General features: G+C 33.9%; 1 protein-coding gene across 8 annotated transcripts in view; it reads left to right on the top strand.

Moving 5' to 3' along the window:
* Positions 1-17,131, top strand: part of UHRF1BP1L (UHRF1 binding protein 1 like) — a 106,792-nt gene that overhangs the window by 42,622 nt on the left and 47,039 nt on the right. For all 8 annotated transcript variants that reach the window (XM_029955657.1, XM_029955658.1, XM_029955660.1 and 5 more), the window contains 7 exons: positions 587-625; positions 1,730-1,821; positions 6,970-7,159; positions 7,716-7,856; positions 9,000-9,170; positions 13,662-13,842; positions 15,791-15,874. In XM_029955657.1, coding sequence (XP_029811517.1) covers positions 587-625; positions 1,730-1,821; positions 6,970-7,159; positions 7,716-7,856; positions 9,000-9,170; positions 13,662-13,842; positions 15,791-15,874 — 898 coding nt within the window. The remainder of the gene's footprint in view (positions 1-586; positions 626-1,729; positions 1,822-6,969; positions 7,160-7,715; positions 7,857-8,999; positions 9,171-13,661; positions 13,843-15,790; positions 15,875-17,131) is intronic.

Here is a 17,131-nt window from a genome sequence, read left to right on the forward strand (position 1 = left end):
GCTCAGTTTATTACTTTGCAATTTGAGAAAAAAGTCATCTGATAAAATTTGGTATGTCTGCCACTATACTAAGAGAGCATCTGGGGAGCCTGCGTGGCATAGTTGGTTAAGCATCTTGACTCTTGATTTTGGCTCAAGTCATGATCTCACTGTCCTGATACTGAGTCCCACGTTGCGCTCGGGACTGATAGCACAGAGCCTGCTTGGGATCCTCTCTCTGCCCCTATCCTGCTCCAGCGTGGGCACCTGTGTGTGCTCTCCCTCTAAGTAAACAAACTTTTTTTTAAAGAGAGAACAGGGGCTCCTGGGTGGCTCAGTCGGTTAAGCGGCCGACTTCTGCTCAGGTCATGATCTCGCAGTTTGTGAGTTCGAGCCCCGCATCAGGCTCTCTGCTGACAGCTCAGAGCTTGGAGCCTGCTTCGGATTCTGTGTCTCCTTCTCTCTCTGCCCCTCCCCTGCTCACGCTCTGTTGCTGTCTCTCAAAAATAAATAAAAAAAAGAGAGAGAGAGAGAACATCTGTGTCTATTGCTGTTTTTTAATGGTTGATTTTAAAGAAAACAAATTTTTAAAATTTTCCTTTGGTAGATCCCATGGACCAAATTGAAAACACATCCCATCTGTTTGGTGAGTTCTGATTTGCCTCAGAAATAAACATTTATATATGCATATGATCTAAGTACTTTGCTAATATTAATCCTTATTTCATAGAAACATGATCTTTTGGCTTTTCCACTAATTAGCTTTCATTTTATTTGGATGGTACGTAGTTTCTCAGCCCTTAAATGAGAAGTTTGAACTTTAAAATGGGAGGGTCTTTAAAATTTTTCAGATGTATTATATTATGTTCTAAGTTGGTATATTTTTACTGTATCATTTAGCTCTTTATTAATATACTATGGCAGTCTTAATAACATTTAATTTAAGCTTTCAGTGTTTCTGATTTTAATCATCTAGTAAATTAAATAATATGCACATAATATACTTTCTTTTTTTAAAGAAAATTGAAGAAAGGTTGGTCATTTGGTTACTTACTGATTCATTTACTCCACAAATATTTATTGAGCACCTTCCCTATTCCCCGAGGGAGCTTAGTATTTTTGTAGAGGTGACTGACAATGAATAAGTAAGTAAATAAGGCACTTTCAAATACTAAATGTTGTATTAAAATAGAAAATGAAGAATGACTAAGTTTTGTTAGTGATGACTACCAAGGACATTTGATCTTTAAGAAAAACTATTACCTTGAAAGAACTTTTTTCATTATGCAAGTGTTTATTTTTTCAACATTTCTTCCATATTCCATATTTTTCATTGTTGTATGCCTTAAATCTCAGATTAGGATAAGCTTTTAGGGCTACTTAAGTCCCATTCATTAATATTTAATTTCATTTAGCAATTATTAATGTTCTGCATTCTGGGATTAGAGACTGTGCTTCTGTAAAGTCTGATTTCACCAGCATATGGCTACTTGTAGTTTTTTCTTTCATAATCTTATATGCCCACAGCATTTTTTTTTTTTTTAATCAGATAATAAGTGCCTTGACAAAGGGCTGAGCACATTGTTTTCTGTTTTGGTATTTATCTGAAAGACATTTAAAGTGACTCTGCTCACTTACTGTTAACTTTGTTCCTAAAGATATGAAAGAGAAAATAGCATTAACATAATCTTTTTATAATACACATAAAACACTGTTTCTAATATTTTACACTTTTATGTATTTTTATTAGTCCCTGGATAAAGTAATAATGGAAATGAGTACATGTGAAGAACCACGAAATCCTAATGGCCCATCACCAATTGCAACTGCTTCAGGACAAAGGTAAACTATTTCCATTAATCTGCTTGACTGGCAAAGGAAGTCCTTCTCTGTAGTCAGCTCTGTTTTCTGTAGTGATGGGACATAAAGTAAAATTTCCTAATATCAGACAGTCTCTCTTTCTGTCACTTTTCCCATCAAACAGTTTGCAATTTGATATTATACTGCCAAAACAGAATTGATTTTTAACCTCTTTTGTTCATTTTGCTTTCCTTGATATTAAATAGTAATGATCAACCAAAGCTTCTATAAATCAGATAGTCTCTTAGTCTCTGAGTGGTTTTTTGTCTGTCATTTATCTATTCTATGCATCAGTGGAACTTTTATGACTCTTAAGAGTTAAGTTGATGCCTTAAAAATGTTATAGGCCATTTGGGGTACTCTAAGATTCATTAAATATAGAATGCTCATACTTTATAAAAATTGGATTTTGATAAATAAAAGTCAGATTCTAATAAAACAGACACATGAGGGCCATTTCACAAAGTTTTCTTAAAAAGTTAGATCTTAAAATATAGATAAAGTTTCCTATTATTACATTCATTAAATTTGGATCTCATAATGTGTATCATTTCTTTAAGGCAGGATGTCTCCACTAATTTTTGGATTGTGCACCTATTCATATAAAATATTCATATAGATTTTAATTTGATTAGTATCTCTTCAAGTTGTACAACATGGCAGCCCTAAACATTTTATAGTGATCCATGTTCTGTGTAAAACCAGCGATAAAACTCTTCCTTGCAGTGACTGCATACGGGGTACCGGCTGGCTCAGTGAGTATAACATGTGACTCTTAATCTTGGGGTTATTAAGTTTGAGCCCCACACTGGGTAGAGCGATTACTTAAAATCTTTAAAATGAAATAAAAAATAGAATGAATGTACATATCAGATACACAGACACACATGCATATACATTTCTACCTTCCTGTTTCACCAGGGTCGAACCACTGATTAGTGCATTCTGTGAGAATGCGTGCAGCCTGATCAGTGGCTTCTCACACAGTCTAATGTGATCCGTCAGTCCGCTGCTGAGCCGACCGAAGGCCAGGGGTCTCCGATGCACAGTTATAGGTAGTAGTGACTGGGAGAAGAGCTTTCACATTAGCTTCCTTGTAGTTTATACATCATCCAGCAATTGGAGATTTTAAAGTTCAGATTATGATTTCATGTGTGATGGAGTAGATTGGAGTAATTGGTCTTTAAGTTGGCTAGAGTCAAGAAAACTGGAGAAAACAGTAGAGATTTTATAAGATGATTGAAAGTGGAAAAGAAGATCAGGAAAATTGCTAGTGTTGATAATGTTCTTCCTAACTCATGTTTTTATAGTACCATCAGTAATCTTTATAATTTTGGCTTTGTAATCATATGATAATAATCCTTGTATTTTGATGTATGCCAGTATGGTTAATAAACTTCAACATTTTCCAGACTTGCCTGATTGTAGCACTCTCTTTAGGTGCTTATTAGTCTATAGTCTTTTAGGGTCCTTTTTAAAAAAAAAAACGATGATTCATGAGGTCTAGAATGGTTACCAAGACTATAATTATGTATTTTTAACAATGCTTTATACTCATACAATTTGGGGAAATACTGCTATTTGATTTTGTCTCTAAGAGATTAAAATATAGGAAATTAATATTTCACAGAAGGGCCTTACCTTCTGTGCAGGACCTGTGAATTGATAATAGTCCTATACTATAGATTTGTGACCTAGCAAATTTGTAAGTTTAGAAACTTGATTTTATCATGTCACATAGAGGAGATGTACATCTGTGTGAAGAAAAATCAAACTTAGAAGAGACTTACTTGGAAACTGGAGTTTCACCTTTTAAATTTACAGTGGATGACATAACCAGAAACTTGTCTACCTTAGTCATTGATTTAGGATTCACGCCTCTGATGGTAAATACTCCAGTAAAGTTGTAACACTTTTTAATGTGCATAGGTTAGAACAGATGAGATTGGATATTCCAAAGGGTGTTCCCAAATAATTATTATAGATCTATTCATTCCAGCTTCAACAATATTTCTATCTAAATGACCAATATTTGTCCATGTGATACTTCTCCCTAGGGTACTGTTGAGTCCTTCTTTAGTTCTCAGTTTTCTAAGCCCAAGGTAAACAACCCAAACGACCTATTTGACAAGCTAAGGACTATATAAACTATTGTACAAACACCTTTTTACTTAAAGACCACAGCAACCTTTTGAGAATAGGTATAATTATTTTTTTTAATCTTTATTTATTTATATTTGAGAGAGAAAGAGACAGAGCATGAATGGGGGAGGGACAGAGAGATGGAGACAGATTCTGAAGTAGGCTCCAGGCTCTGAGTTGCGAGCGGTCAGCACAGAGCCCCATGTGGGGCTTGAACTCACAAGCAGTGAGATCATGATCTGACCCAAAGTCAGATGCTTAATCAGCTGAGCCACCCTGGTGCCCCAAAATATGTATTATTTTTATTTTATGAATGAAGAAACTGAGATTCAATTTTTCATAGTTTTTCACCCCAGACTTTTCATAGTATTAATAAAAATATAATACCATTAGTATTATAAATAATAGTTCTGTTTCATAAAGTATCATGAATCAAGACATGGGCTATTTGATTCATATGCATTATTTCATGCAGCCCACATGTAACCTCAGAGTGTTACCTAATTTAAAAGATAAGTCATTGGAAGATTAGGAAGTTTATTTACATATTCATTAAGGTAGAAAATCTGGAAGTTTAGCAGCAGGTAGAGGGGAGGGATGTGCATGATTAACAAAGATGATCAGTTCACTTTTACACATGTTGGCTTTAAACTGTGTGAGAGGCAGGTGCCTTGGTGGCTCAGTCGGTCCAGCTCAGAGACTGCAGCCTGTTTTGGATTCTGTGTTTCCCTCTGTCTCTGCCCCTCCCTTACTCATGCTCTGTTTCTCTCTCTCTCAATAATAAATGAACATAAAAAAATTTAAAAAAACAAACACCTGAGAGGCATCCAGGTGGAAATATCTGGTGGATGTTTGAATTTTAACAGTCCAAAGTTCTGGTCTGAGATCTGAATAGAGATGGATTTAGGAATAATGATCATAGTGATGATAATTGAAGTAATGTGCCATTTGGGCAAATTTTCATCACACCTCCTGCCAAAACATATTGATAATCTACATTCCAGGTATACTGTCCTACTCATTATTCCCTCCTTTTAAAAAAATATTTATTTATTTTGAGAGAGAGCATGAGCAGGGGAGGGGCAGAGAGAGAGGGAGAGATAATTCCAAGCAGGCCCTGCATTGTCAGCACAGAAGTGGACGTGGGGCTTGATCCAGTGAACTGTGAGATCACTACCTGAGCCGAGATCAAGAGTTAGAGGCTTACCCAGCAGAACCACCCAGGCACCCCATCTACTCATTATTCTCAATGTGACCTCTGCTCCCCTATTTTTTTTGCGCCTTTGCTCATTCTTTTCCCTAATGTAAGATTTCCTTTTTTCCAATCTCTCCCTGAGGGAAATACATTTTTCTTTCCTGGATAGATTTCTCCCTAGTTATGAGCTATTTCTTCTACCAAGTGTAGTGATGATTCTATTTTTAAAGCACTTAATTATATAGACTGTCTTAATGTTTCAGTTTTTAGGGTATATGTATTTTTCCTCTCCAAGGAACTTGCAAGCCCTAGAATACCACAACTAAATTTTGGTTTCCTTATTTCCCAACGTTGTGTGCATGGTAGATATTCAACAAGTATTTACTGAATTGAATTAGAAAATGTGAACTTTTTCTGACTTTATTCCTGAATTATGAGATTATATTGTAGTTACAGTCTGTAACCTTCTTTGTGTCAAGAATTTAGCTCTCTTATTTATAGATTCTATAGAGTCATAGATTTATAGTTATTTGGATATCTGGCAACTTGAGAGTAGGCAGCTTTGGATAATGATTACAATAACCTTATTTAAAGAGTAATCTTCACTCATACCTGTCAAAATGGCTAAAATCAGAAACACAAGAAACAAGTGTTGGCGAGGATGTGGAGAAAAAGGAACACTCATGCACTGTTGGTGGGAATGCAAACTGGTGCAGCCACTCTGGAAAATAGCATGGAGGTTCCTCAAAAAATTAGAACTAGAACCATTATGATCCAGTAATTCCACTATTGGGTATTTACCCAAAGAATACAAAAACACTAATTTGAAAAGACATATGCACCCCTGTTTTATTGCAACATTATTTACAATAGCCAAGATATGGGAGTAGCCCAAGGGTCCATCAGTGATGAATAAAGAAAAAGTGGTATATGTATATGTACAATGGAGTATTATTCAGTCATAAGAAAGGATCTTACCATTTGCAGGAATTTGGATGGATCTAGAGAGTATAATGCTAAGCAAGATAAGTCAGTCAGAGAAAGACAAATATCATATGTGGCATTTAAGAGACCGCAAATGTAGTATTCATTCCTATGTGGAATTTAAGAAACAAAACAAATGAGCAAAGGTTAAAAAAGACAAATCAAGAAATATTCTTTTTTAAAATACTTATTAAAAAAGTTTATTTTGAGAGAAAGAACATGGGGGAGGTGGGGAGAGAGAGAGAGAGAGAGAGGGAGGGAGAGAGAGAGAATCCTAATGAGGCTCCACAGTGTCAGTGTGGAGCCTGATGCAGGGCTCAAACCCATGTACCATGAGTTCATAACCTGTGCCGAAACCAAGAATCGGACACTTAACCAAATGAGCCATGCAGGTGCCCTCAGACTCTTAAGTGTAGAGAACAAACTGATAGTTACCAGATGGAAGGTGAGGGGATGGGCGAAATAGTTGATGGAGATTAAATAGTACATTTATTATGAGGTGTGAGTAGTGTATAGAATTGTTGAGTCACTCTATTATACACCTGAAATGAATATATTACTGTATATTAACTATACTAGGTTTAAATAAAAAACTTATACTCTTAACCTGAAATCTTAAAGTTTTTTTAATGGTTTTGATAACATCTTTTAACTTACATGCAGTCAGTCTAGATTATTGCTTTTACTAAAAATTTTTTTAAATGAAGAATATTATGGTCAGTTTGTACACTTGTGTGAGAATATTAACAGATAATTTATCAATGATTTATAATGGCTTTAGTGTATTATATTTTGCTTTGTTTTTCCAGTGAATATGGCTTTGCTGAAAAAGTAGTAGAGGGAATTACTGTTTCTGTAAACTCCATTGTTATCCGCATTGGAGCAAAAGCTTTCAATGCATCCTTTGAACTTTCCCAGCTACGGATCTATAGCGTAAATGCAAACTGGGAACATGGAGATTTAAGATTTACTCGCATTCAAGATCCACAGAGAGGAGAGGTAAACATTCTTTTTCATTCTTTGTTTAAAAAATCTTCTAGTCACTGATAAAAGAGGGCATTTTAGAATAATTACTTCTTGTAGTTACCTAGATTCACATACTGCATTTACTCTTGCCTTTTAACTATACTTTTCTCTGTATTTCTCTTAGTTATTTAAAATGTGCATATTTTAGTGTTTTTACTGTAATAAATCTTTCAACTTACGGAGTTAATGAAACTCAGTTTAACTTTTTGGCTACTCAGAATTGAATTTTAAATATACAAAACTAAAATGTTATTTAAGTTTTTCTTGGTCACATGATTCACCTGCTCTTTGTGCTGTATATCAAAATCAGAGTAAAGTATTAACAGCTTTACAAATAATGAATATATGTTACTGAATAATGAAGACATGTTACTAAATCTGTTGTAATATACAATTTTTTAAAAAACATAATGAATATAAGAAACAGTAAGGAGATAAATTTTATTTAGCTTTTTTGTTTTTAGAGATCTACATGTTTCTCATTATGTTTTGCCTGAGTAAGTGAAGCTAATCTCTGTGTTCTTCTTAGGTTTTGACATTTAAAGAAATGAATTGGCAGATGATTCGAATAGAGGCAGATGCTACTCAAAGTTCACATCTTGAAATTATGTGTGCTCCTGTTCGATTAATAACCAACCAGTCAAAAATCAGAGTCACACTTAAAAGAAGAGTAAGTCAACAGGGTTACCTTTTTAGTTCATGTGATAACTAGTGGAATTGAGAGGAAATTTTACATAATTTTTAGGTGAAATAGAGGGATATTAAAACAAAGCAAAATAAAAGGAAATAAAGTGCCTTAAGCAGTATTTGAAAAATATCTAGTTTAATGGTAACATTTTTCCATCTTCTCCCATCCAAGTACTAACCAGGCCCGACCCTGCTTAGCTTCCGAGATCAGACGAGAATGGGCGCGTTCAGGGTGGTATGGCCGAAGACCATTTTTCCATCTTCTAAATTAGATACTTAGATGTTTACTCTTGATAAATTAAATAGATTCTCAGTTGCTAAATATTGTTGAACATTAACTTATAATTTCATTTCTTCTGTTGAACCTTGCTGTGGATAAACCACAATGCCTCCAAAGTCACCAAAACTACTAGCTTTAGAAGGTTATTTACATATGAATGGTAATTTAGATAAGTAGGGAAGAAGGTTACTGAAAGATAACCGTAGTTGAGAGTTCTCTATAGATTGTGATGAAATTTAATGGAGTCATAATTTTTTTAAACATGGCTTGGTTAATGTTTCAACAAAATGTTTTGTGTCATTAGACACAAATAAATATACTAAATTAAAATGAAAAAAATTCCAAGGTAAAGGGGCACCTGGGTTGAGTGTGCTGACAGCTCACAGCCTGGAACCTGCTTCGGATTTTGTGTTTCCCTCTCTCTTTGCCCCTTTCCCACGTGCACTGTGTGTGTGTGTCTCTCTCTCAAAAATAAATAAACACTAAAAAAATTAAAAATAAAATTTTCAGAGTACAGTGTTTAATTTTAATGCTTTCTGTACTAGAATTAGCACAATTATTAGAGGTAATTATATTATTTATTAGCTCTATGCAAAATTAAATTATATAAGCACTTATCATTGCATAGTGTGCACCTGTTAAGGTATAAGAATTTGTCAGTCTTTTTTTTACTACTGTATCTCCAACACAAGGAGATATTTCTTCTGTATTATAGGAACCCAATAAATATTTGATCAATGAAGGAAGGATCCATATTTCACTCAGACATTTTCAACATTTTTAAAACATTGTACATTGTAAGTTTTATGTCTTGGCTTAATTTTATGAATCATTTTTTTCTTACAGTTAAAGGACTGCAATGTTATTGCAACAAAGTTAGTTCTAATCTTGGATGACTTATTGTGGGTTTTAACTGATTCCCAGTTGAAGGCTATGGTACAGTATGCAAAATCTCTAAGTGAAGCAATAGAAAAATCAACAGAACAAAGAAAGAGCATGGCTCCTGAACCTGCCCAGGTAAGCCCTTAAGAGGAAGAACACGTTACTTGTAAATGGTTTAAAAATCAAAATGGTTAGTTGTTTTCTTTACATGAAGTAGATTGTAAGACTTTGAGTCCAAGGATGATTTATTTATCTATTTATTTAGAAAGAGATGGAGGGAGAGCCAGCGAGAGAGTGAGATAATGTCAAGCAGGTTCCATACAGTGCAGAGCCTGACATGGGGCTTGAACTCACGAACCTTGAGATCACTGTCTCAGCTGAAATCAAGAGTTGGACACTTAACTGACTGAGTCACCCATGTGCCCCACAGTCCAAGAATCTTTTATCTAGAGATCTTACTGTAATAATTTTCTACACATGGTATTTATATGGAAGCATGTGTGTGTTTCTATGTATAGGACGCTTATTTTGTTTGGAGTTCTGTATTAGGCACTAGAGTTAATGATGACATAAAAGTATTTGATATTACAAACTCTTCTTTTCAGGAAGTTAAATACAACTTAATTACTAAAGTAAGGGCAAACAGAAAAACCTGGGTATAGTCAAGGGAGAAATGTGAGAATAGGGCAGAAAGTGTAAAACCCTGGGGAATTGCTGAAATGGAACACAAAACTGTAGTGTTGTAACTATTCTTAATAAAAACAAGGGATATTGTGAAATCCTATTTCTGTGAAGCTATTTCTTTAGAAACAGAGCTATATCTCAGGTATATAGCTTGTTTGGTGATCTGGTGTGGTGCATGGAAATAGCATACAGTTTAGGCTATCCTGTGACTATCAAATTGGCTTTATTTCCTGTCTACCTTCTGTGTCATAAGGAACCGGACCAGACACTGTGAATGTGAACATGAATATTGTCTGACCCTGTCCTCAAGGGACTCAGGGTATAGGGTATAACAGGAAGTCACATATCGAACAAGTCATTGCAGTGCAGCTTAAATGCTGGAGTGCAGAATTAAAAAGGGGAGTGAAGGTACCATAGAAGTATAGAGAGGTTTTAGTCAACTGTTCGTATAGCTTGGGAAAGCTTCACAAAGAGGATAATGAAATTAAGTCTTAAAAATTAGAAGTTTACAGCTGAGGGATAGGACATTTCAGATGAGGGAATAGAATCTGCAAAAGTGTATTGCATGGTGTTTTCTGATAAAAATAAGGAGTTTGGTGTTATAAGAGCAGTATTTTGAGAGTTATGTATACATACCTCTCTGATATACAACGCCTGTCCATGTTTTGAGAAAATTGCCTTCTACATATTCCACTTCGGTGTATTGTGTTCTCTTTCTTAAACTTTATCTGCTGGAGAATGTACGTATATTAAAATGCTGGATTCATTCTCCCTTTCCCACCCTTACCCTGCTTGACAAATGAAAGGCTGCCTTCTTATTTCTTACTCATTCTTACTATGATGCATTTGTCCAGTAAGAGGGGGGAGGAAAAACTTAAAACGTTTGGCATAACAAGACAGAGGTAATTTGAATTACTGTTACTCATGTTGGAAATGAATGACTAATAAATGACAAAGTAACAAGTCAGGTGATTTCTACTCCCAGTTCTTTGCTTTCGACACATTTGAAGGAGGATCTATAAATGTCAGCTATTAGGTTATTAAAAATAATTTTTAAAAGACCATTTCATGAATTCTGGCATGTAACGAGTTCAAAGAATCATGTCATATTGCTAAAATAAAACTCATTTTCATTCTAATCTACCTATTTATATGCATAGTTTTCTAGAAATTTTAGTCCTAAAAAGAGGTAAATAAAGAATTGATGCTGACCCTTTTATCATTCTACCAATAAGTAATATTTATCCAATGAAATATCTTCATAATTCTCTAGGAAAACCTGATTTTAAGTTTGATGAACAGAACACTGAACTGTATCACAATAATTTTCTCGGGCAGGTAGCCTGAGTTCAGCCAGATGTATTTGGTGACTAGATTTAAAGGGCATTCATTATATGTTGAAGAATTTGGACTTTTTCCTGTAGGCATATGGAAGCCACTGGAAGTTTTTAAGTATGAAAGGACAATCAAATAACGCTTGGTGGTATTATAGTGAATGGATTAAAGAAGAGAAAGATTACCAGTCTAAAGAAGGGGTGAACTTGAACCTCTGGTAATGGTTTGAAAGAAGAAATCTACAAACCAAGTTGGGGAGAGATATCTGAGTCTTTCATCAGATGAGGATGAAGAGCAAAACTGAGGACTTTCAAATGAGAATTTGTAGTTTCATTCAGTAAAGAAAATGCAGAAGAAGGAAGCAGGTTTGATTAAGGGAGATAAGGCAAAAAAAAAAAAGAATAATGAGTTCCATTTTGAAAAGTGGAAGAACATAAAGGAATACAGGAAGTAATATTTTAAGTGTTACCGTCATAAGCATGAACTCTAGTCTATCAAGGTTTGCAATGAAGATTTATGTAGTTTAGGATGTCAGTAACAGAGATGGTAATTGAAATTGAAGGCTAATAGACAAAGTTTTGATTTACTGTCAGTCTTATTTATACAATATGTAGATATATTTGTATAGATTATGACAGATTAGAAAACTAGAAAAAGGACAAAGTTCTGTAATCCAGTCACCATAATAAAACCAGTGTTAGCATTTTGAGGTCTTCCTTAAGGGTTTTTTTGCCTAAACACCTGGATTTTTCCTAGTTTTAGTGTGTATTAAGTGGATGTATATAATTTTCCCCCATGTTGTTAGTCTTTGTAATTATTATTTTTGGTTATTCCCTAATATTTCATGGTAAATTTACTTAACCATTTGCATTACCATTAAGTTTCTTTCTTGGGTGGTAGTTGTCACATTACTACTTTAGGTATCATACAGAATGTCCTGATAATTTGAGGACCAAGAGAGTGGATTAGAGAGTAAAGTCATTGACACTGTTCCTTTGCTCAGTCTGACAACTTGATAGCCATCTTCTATCATAAATGTTTGATTAGCTTCATTCTTTCCTTCTCTAAAAGGGAATACACAGAAAACCAAGAAATGTTAAGATTATTCATCAGGCTAAAGAGGTTATAATGGCCCACTCCTCCCCTCCCCATGTAAAAATTCAATCTGTCACAACAATAAGAGAAAGGTTTGTATGGAGAGTAATGTTTATATTTTGTTTCTATCAGTATTTATGTTGATGAAGAACATAATAAAATATGGTTAAAGAAGTACAGGGTAATGTTTTCCTTCAAAATAGTACCATCATAGACATAAATAATAGTCTGTTAGGCTTTGAAAGTAGAAGAACATAGTAAGAGATTTTTCTTATGGAAATTAGTTTGACAGTTAATTAGTAAAAGAATTTTTCTTGAGCCCCCTAGAATTTAAGCCTTCACAATTATATTTCATCTCTCCTTTTCTTTAATTACTGTGGGTCCCAATCATTTTCTTTGAGAGATCCTCATTTACTGAGTATACTTTGAAATTCATTTACAGATAGTTCTTAATAGATAATGTGTAAATATGTATATATACAAAGTATATATACTTTAATTTTTTATACATAACTAACTGTACTTTGATTAGTGAATTGTTCTTAATTAGAAACTAAATTTTTTAATGAAAAATTTGGTCTTCATTTTGTTAATTATTACCAAAGTTTCATGTACAGTTCTGTAGCTTATCAGATCAGGTGATCTTACAATATGATTACATATATAGAATCATTTTAGGCTATTAGGTTTTCATAAGTCTACTCTTTAGCAGTATTCTATACTTCTTCACTTTGAGTAGAAAAGAATTTGAACTCACAGTCTATTATAAATCTCTTCTGCTTTCTGGCTTCTTCCAAGTTCAAAGGACATGCCACGTCTCTTTGGAGAGGTATCAGAGCACTTATAGTACTACACGATATCACAAGCACTTTTACAAAGAAGTCACTTATTTCTACACAATATATAATAGTCTATACAACTGATGTATACAGTGCTCACATTTATTTCTTTTTTAATATATGGAGCTAATATTACTTGAATAAGCTGCCTATAGTTAATAAATATATTTTCTAAAATAAGGACTATTGCAGTGCCTGGGTGGCTCAGTTGGTAGAGCGTCCAACTTTGGCCCAGGTCATGATCTCACAGTTTGTGGGTTCGTGCCCCACGTTGGGCTCTGTGCTGACAACTTGCTCAGCCTGGAGCCTGCTTCGGATCTGTGTCTCCTTCTCTCTCTGCTCCTCCTCTGTTCATGCTCTGTCTCTCTTTGTCTCTGAGTAATAAATAAATGTAAAAAAAATAAATAAAATAAGGACTATAATATAGATAAAACTTCAAGTATTTTAAACATATATTGGTTTCATATTCAAATTGTGTATAGTTTTCCAATTTTTAGATTTAATTTTATTCCCACATAATTCAGAAAATATTTTTGGGGAATCGAGTCATTGATAGAATAGAAGATATGTTAGCTTATTTTTCATGATCTTATTACTGAAGATATTTAAGTTTTCTTGTTAGTAGAATTTCAAATATTTAACTCATAGTGATAAGCAGTTTTGAATCTTTTAGAGCTCTGCAGTAGCCCCATCTACTCAACAAGTGAAGACACCACAGACTTCAAATGCTCCTGACCTAAATGATGCAATTGTGAAACTATTCAATGACTTTGATGTTAAAGAAACCTCACATCATTTAGTGATTTCTCATCTAGATCTACACATATGTGATGATATTCATGCTAAAGAAAAAGGTAATAAAAGCTGCTTATTTCAAACTACTTTGACTCTTTTAAGGATTTCCTACAATATTGGATTGTTTATCATTTGTAATATATAGTATGTCTTACACAATAACTGGTCATCATTTTAGATGCAAGTTGTAATTTTAAGCAGTATATATTGGCATGAATTTTTTTTCTTTAGTAGTATTTCAGCTCAGTTATTAGCTATAGACCTAACAGTAAAATTAAGTTTAAAGAACTTAAAATGAATAGATGGAAGGACTGAATAGATGACATCCTTAAGGGATGATGAGATCTTAGACTTGCCTTTGAAATAACTTTTTAATAATTTTGAAATTATGTATAAATTAAATTTTATTCCATTCTCAGTTCATAATTATTTGCACATATATTTCCATGTGGTAGTCTATCTGTATTTTTCTTACCCCATTTGCATGTAAACAACTATGTGGCTGTTTAACATTTCTTGTGTTTCTTTTCCAGTAATGCTCCCAAAATTTGGTTAGGAAGCCAAGTTTCAGTTAGTTAAGTTTTTTTTCTTTACTTTTAGCTTTTGTTTCTCTTATTCTTTTTATTTAGTAGACACAGGTAATGGAGTAATGGGAAGCTCTTCTTGGTCACTTTGAAAATCTGTATTTCCATAATCTAGGTACTTGCATTTCTTTTTCCTTGTTGGAGCGCGTCCCTGGCCCATAGCTGTTGGAAGAGTTTATGAGTGGGTACTTGTAGGACAGTGTTTCTCAAACTTTGGTGAGCTTGAGGATCAAGCTGAGAATCTCTTTAAAACAGAGATATCTGTTTCTAACCACTATACCTCCAACCTGAATCACAATCTACATCTGTGAAAATTGTTAGCTCTGTATTTCTAAAGCTGAGAGAGTACATATTGAGACTGACCTTGGATATATAGTAGAAGTCACTCTGCCTTCATCAGATAAGTCAGCCAGGTACCAGTGACCAGCTAAAAGGATGGAATGGAAAAGATGAGGGTTTGGAGTTTAGAGAGGTAAACTCTTTTTGTTGTCTTTTCTTTTGTCCTCCTTTGTGTCATTTGTCTTAAAGTTGGTATCTTCTGCTTTAGTTATTTGACAGGAAAATTAAAAAGTTAAACCAAAATAACAAAATGAGGGTTTAAGTTTAAGTAATAAGCAAAAGAATAGAGATGAGTGTCTTCCAAGCTTTTTGTATGTTTCTCACTCTTTATATTCCTTCATAGAATAAAATAAATTATGTTTTTTAAGGGGAAAACTCCTCCACCAATATTTTAGATTGTTCTAAAATCCAGAAAGGTCTGAAATGAATTATATTCATTCATACCTAGTATCTTAATTTGTATTTTCTGTACTTGAAGTCGATTTATCCATGCTGTGTTAAAATTTGATTTTTATGTTGGAGTCACACTGAGTTGTGATCTACTTCTAATCTTAATATAACTACGTGACTTCGGACAACTGCCCAATCCAGTAGGCTCAAGTTCCCCTTCAATAAGAGACAGGATGATATAGTATAGTGGTAACATTTCCCGGGTTCAAAATTAGCTCTATGCTTTATTGGCTGGTAAGACTGTGGTCTATTTAATTAGCCTGTTTGTGTCTCAGTTTACTTATCTGGAAAGTGGAAATAATAATAGTATTTATCTCAGGGTTGTGAGGAAGAGCAAATCAATAAGTATACCTAAAGTATTTAAAACAATATTTGGCATAAGGTTAGAGCTATAAATATAAAAATTCTGTTCTTTTCATACCCTCTTCTTTTAGCTTGGTACAATGCCAACAAAAGGGGCTTAATAATACTAATTAGATTGTGTTGCATTTCCTGAATTCCTTAATGTATTATTCATGAGGATAGAGAGACAGCTAATCACTGCTTGGACCGCAAGTATGATAAATGAAGTGTTTCTGATATTTGCTGATGTTTCTTTCTCTTTCTTTTGATGCCAAGTTTTTTGTTTTCGCAGAGACAAACAGACGTATTACTGGAGGGGCTATGCAGCTATCTTTTACACAGCTAACTATAGATTATTATCCTTATCACAAAGCAGGTATGTATAACAGTTTCTTTAACAGATGTAAATCTTGCCTTGAAGTTATATAGCCAATTTATTTTATCTTTTTGTATTATTTTAATTTAATTCATTTTATTTTGTATTTATTTTATTATTTTTTAATTTAACTTGTTTATTTTTTATTGATAGTAACATACAGTGTTCAGGTATACAATATAGGGATTCAACAGTTACATATACTACTTGGTACTTATCATGACAAGTGCACTCCTTAATCCCCATCACTTATTTCATGCATCTATCCTCTACCCCCTCTCCCATCAGTTTGTTCTCTACAATTAAGAGTCTATTTCTTAATTTATCTCTTTTTTTCCCTTTTGCTCCTTTGTTTTCTTTCTTAAATTTCATGAGGGAAATCATATGGTATTTGTCTTTGACTTATTTTGCTTATCATTATACCTTCTAGCTCCATCCATATCCTTGCAAATGACAATATTTCTTTCTTTGTTATGGCTGATAATATTCCATTATAGATCCACATCTACCTTTATTCATTCATCAGTCAGTGGATACTTGGGCTATCACCACATCTTGGCTTTATCCTTGTATTTTGCAAGCTTCACTGTGATATGTCATGATGTTGACCTGTTTTTGTTGATTTTGAAGGGAGTTCCGTGTGCCTCTTGGACTTGGATGCCTGTTTCTTTCCCCAGATTAGGGAAGTTCTCAGCTATAATTTGTTCATATAAACCATATGTCCCTTTTTCTTCTTCTGGCACTCCTATGATACAGATTTTGTTTTGTTTCATGGAGACACTTAGATTTTTAAATCTCCCCTTGTGATCTAATAATTTCCCTCTTTGTTTCAGCTTCATTGTTTTCCTAATTTTATCCTCTATTTCACCTATTCTTTCCTCTACTTTTTCAGTCATTGCTGTCACTGTATCTGGTTTATTTTTCATCTCAGTTACAGCATTTCTTAATTTATAATGACTAGTTCTTAGGTCTTTGATCTCTGGTGTCTTTTGTGCTATTTTTAAGCCTAGCTAGTTGTCTTGTGACTATTGTTCTAAATTCTTGTTCAGATATATTGTTTATATCTGTTTTAAGAAAATCCCTGGCTATGATTTCTTCTTGACCTTTCTTTTGGGGAGACTTGCTCCATCTTGTCACTTTGACTAAGTTTCTGTCTTTGCATGTTTTAAAAGCTTGTTATGATTCTTGCAACTCAGAGTACTACTGTATTAAAAAGGGGCCATACACTGTCCAGGACCTGGTATTCCAGATTGTGTT

The sequence above is a fragment of the Suricata suricatta genome, chromosome 10 (genome assembly GCF_006229205.1).
Source record: "Suricata suricatta isolate VVHF042 chromosome 10, meerkat_22Aug2017_6uvM2_HiC, whole genome shotgun sequence".
In the NCBI taxonomy this organism is placed as follows: Eukaryota; Metazoa; Chordata; class Mammalia; order Carnivora; family Herpestidae; genus Suricata; species Suricata suricatta.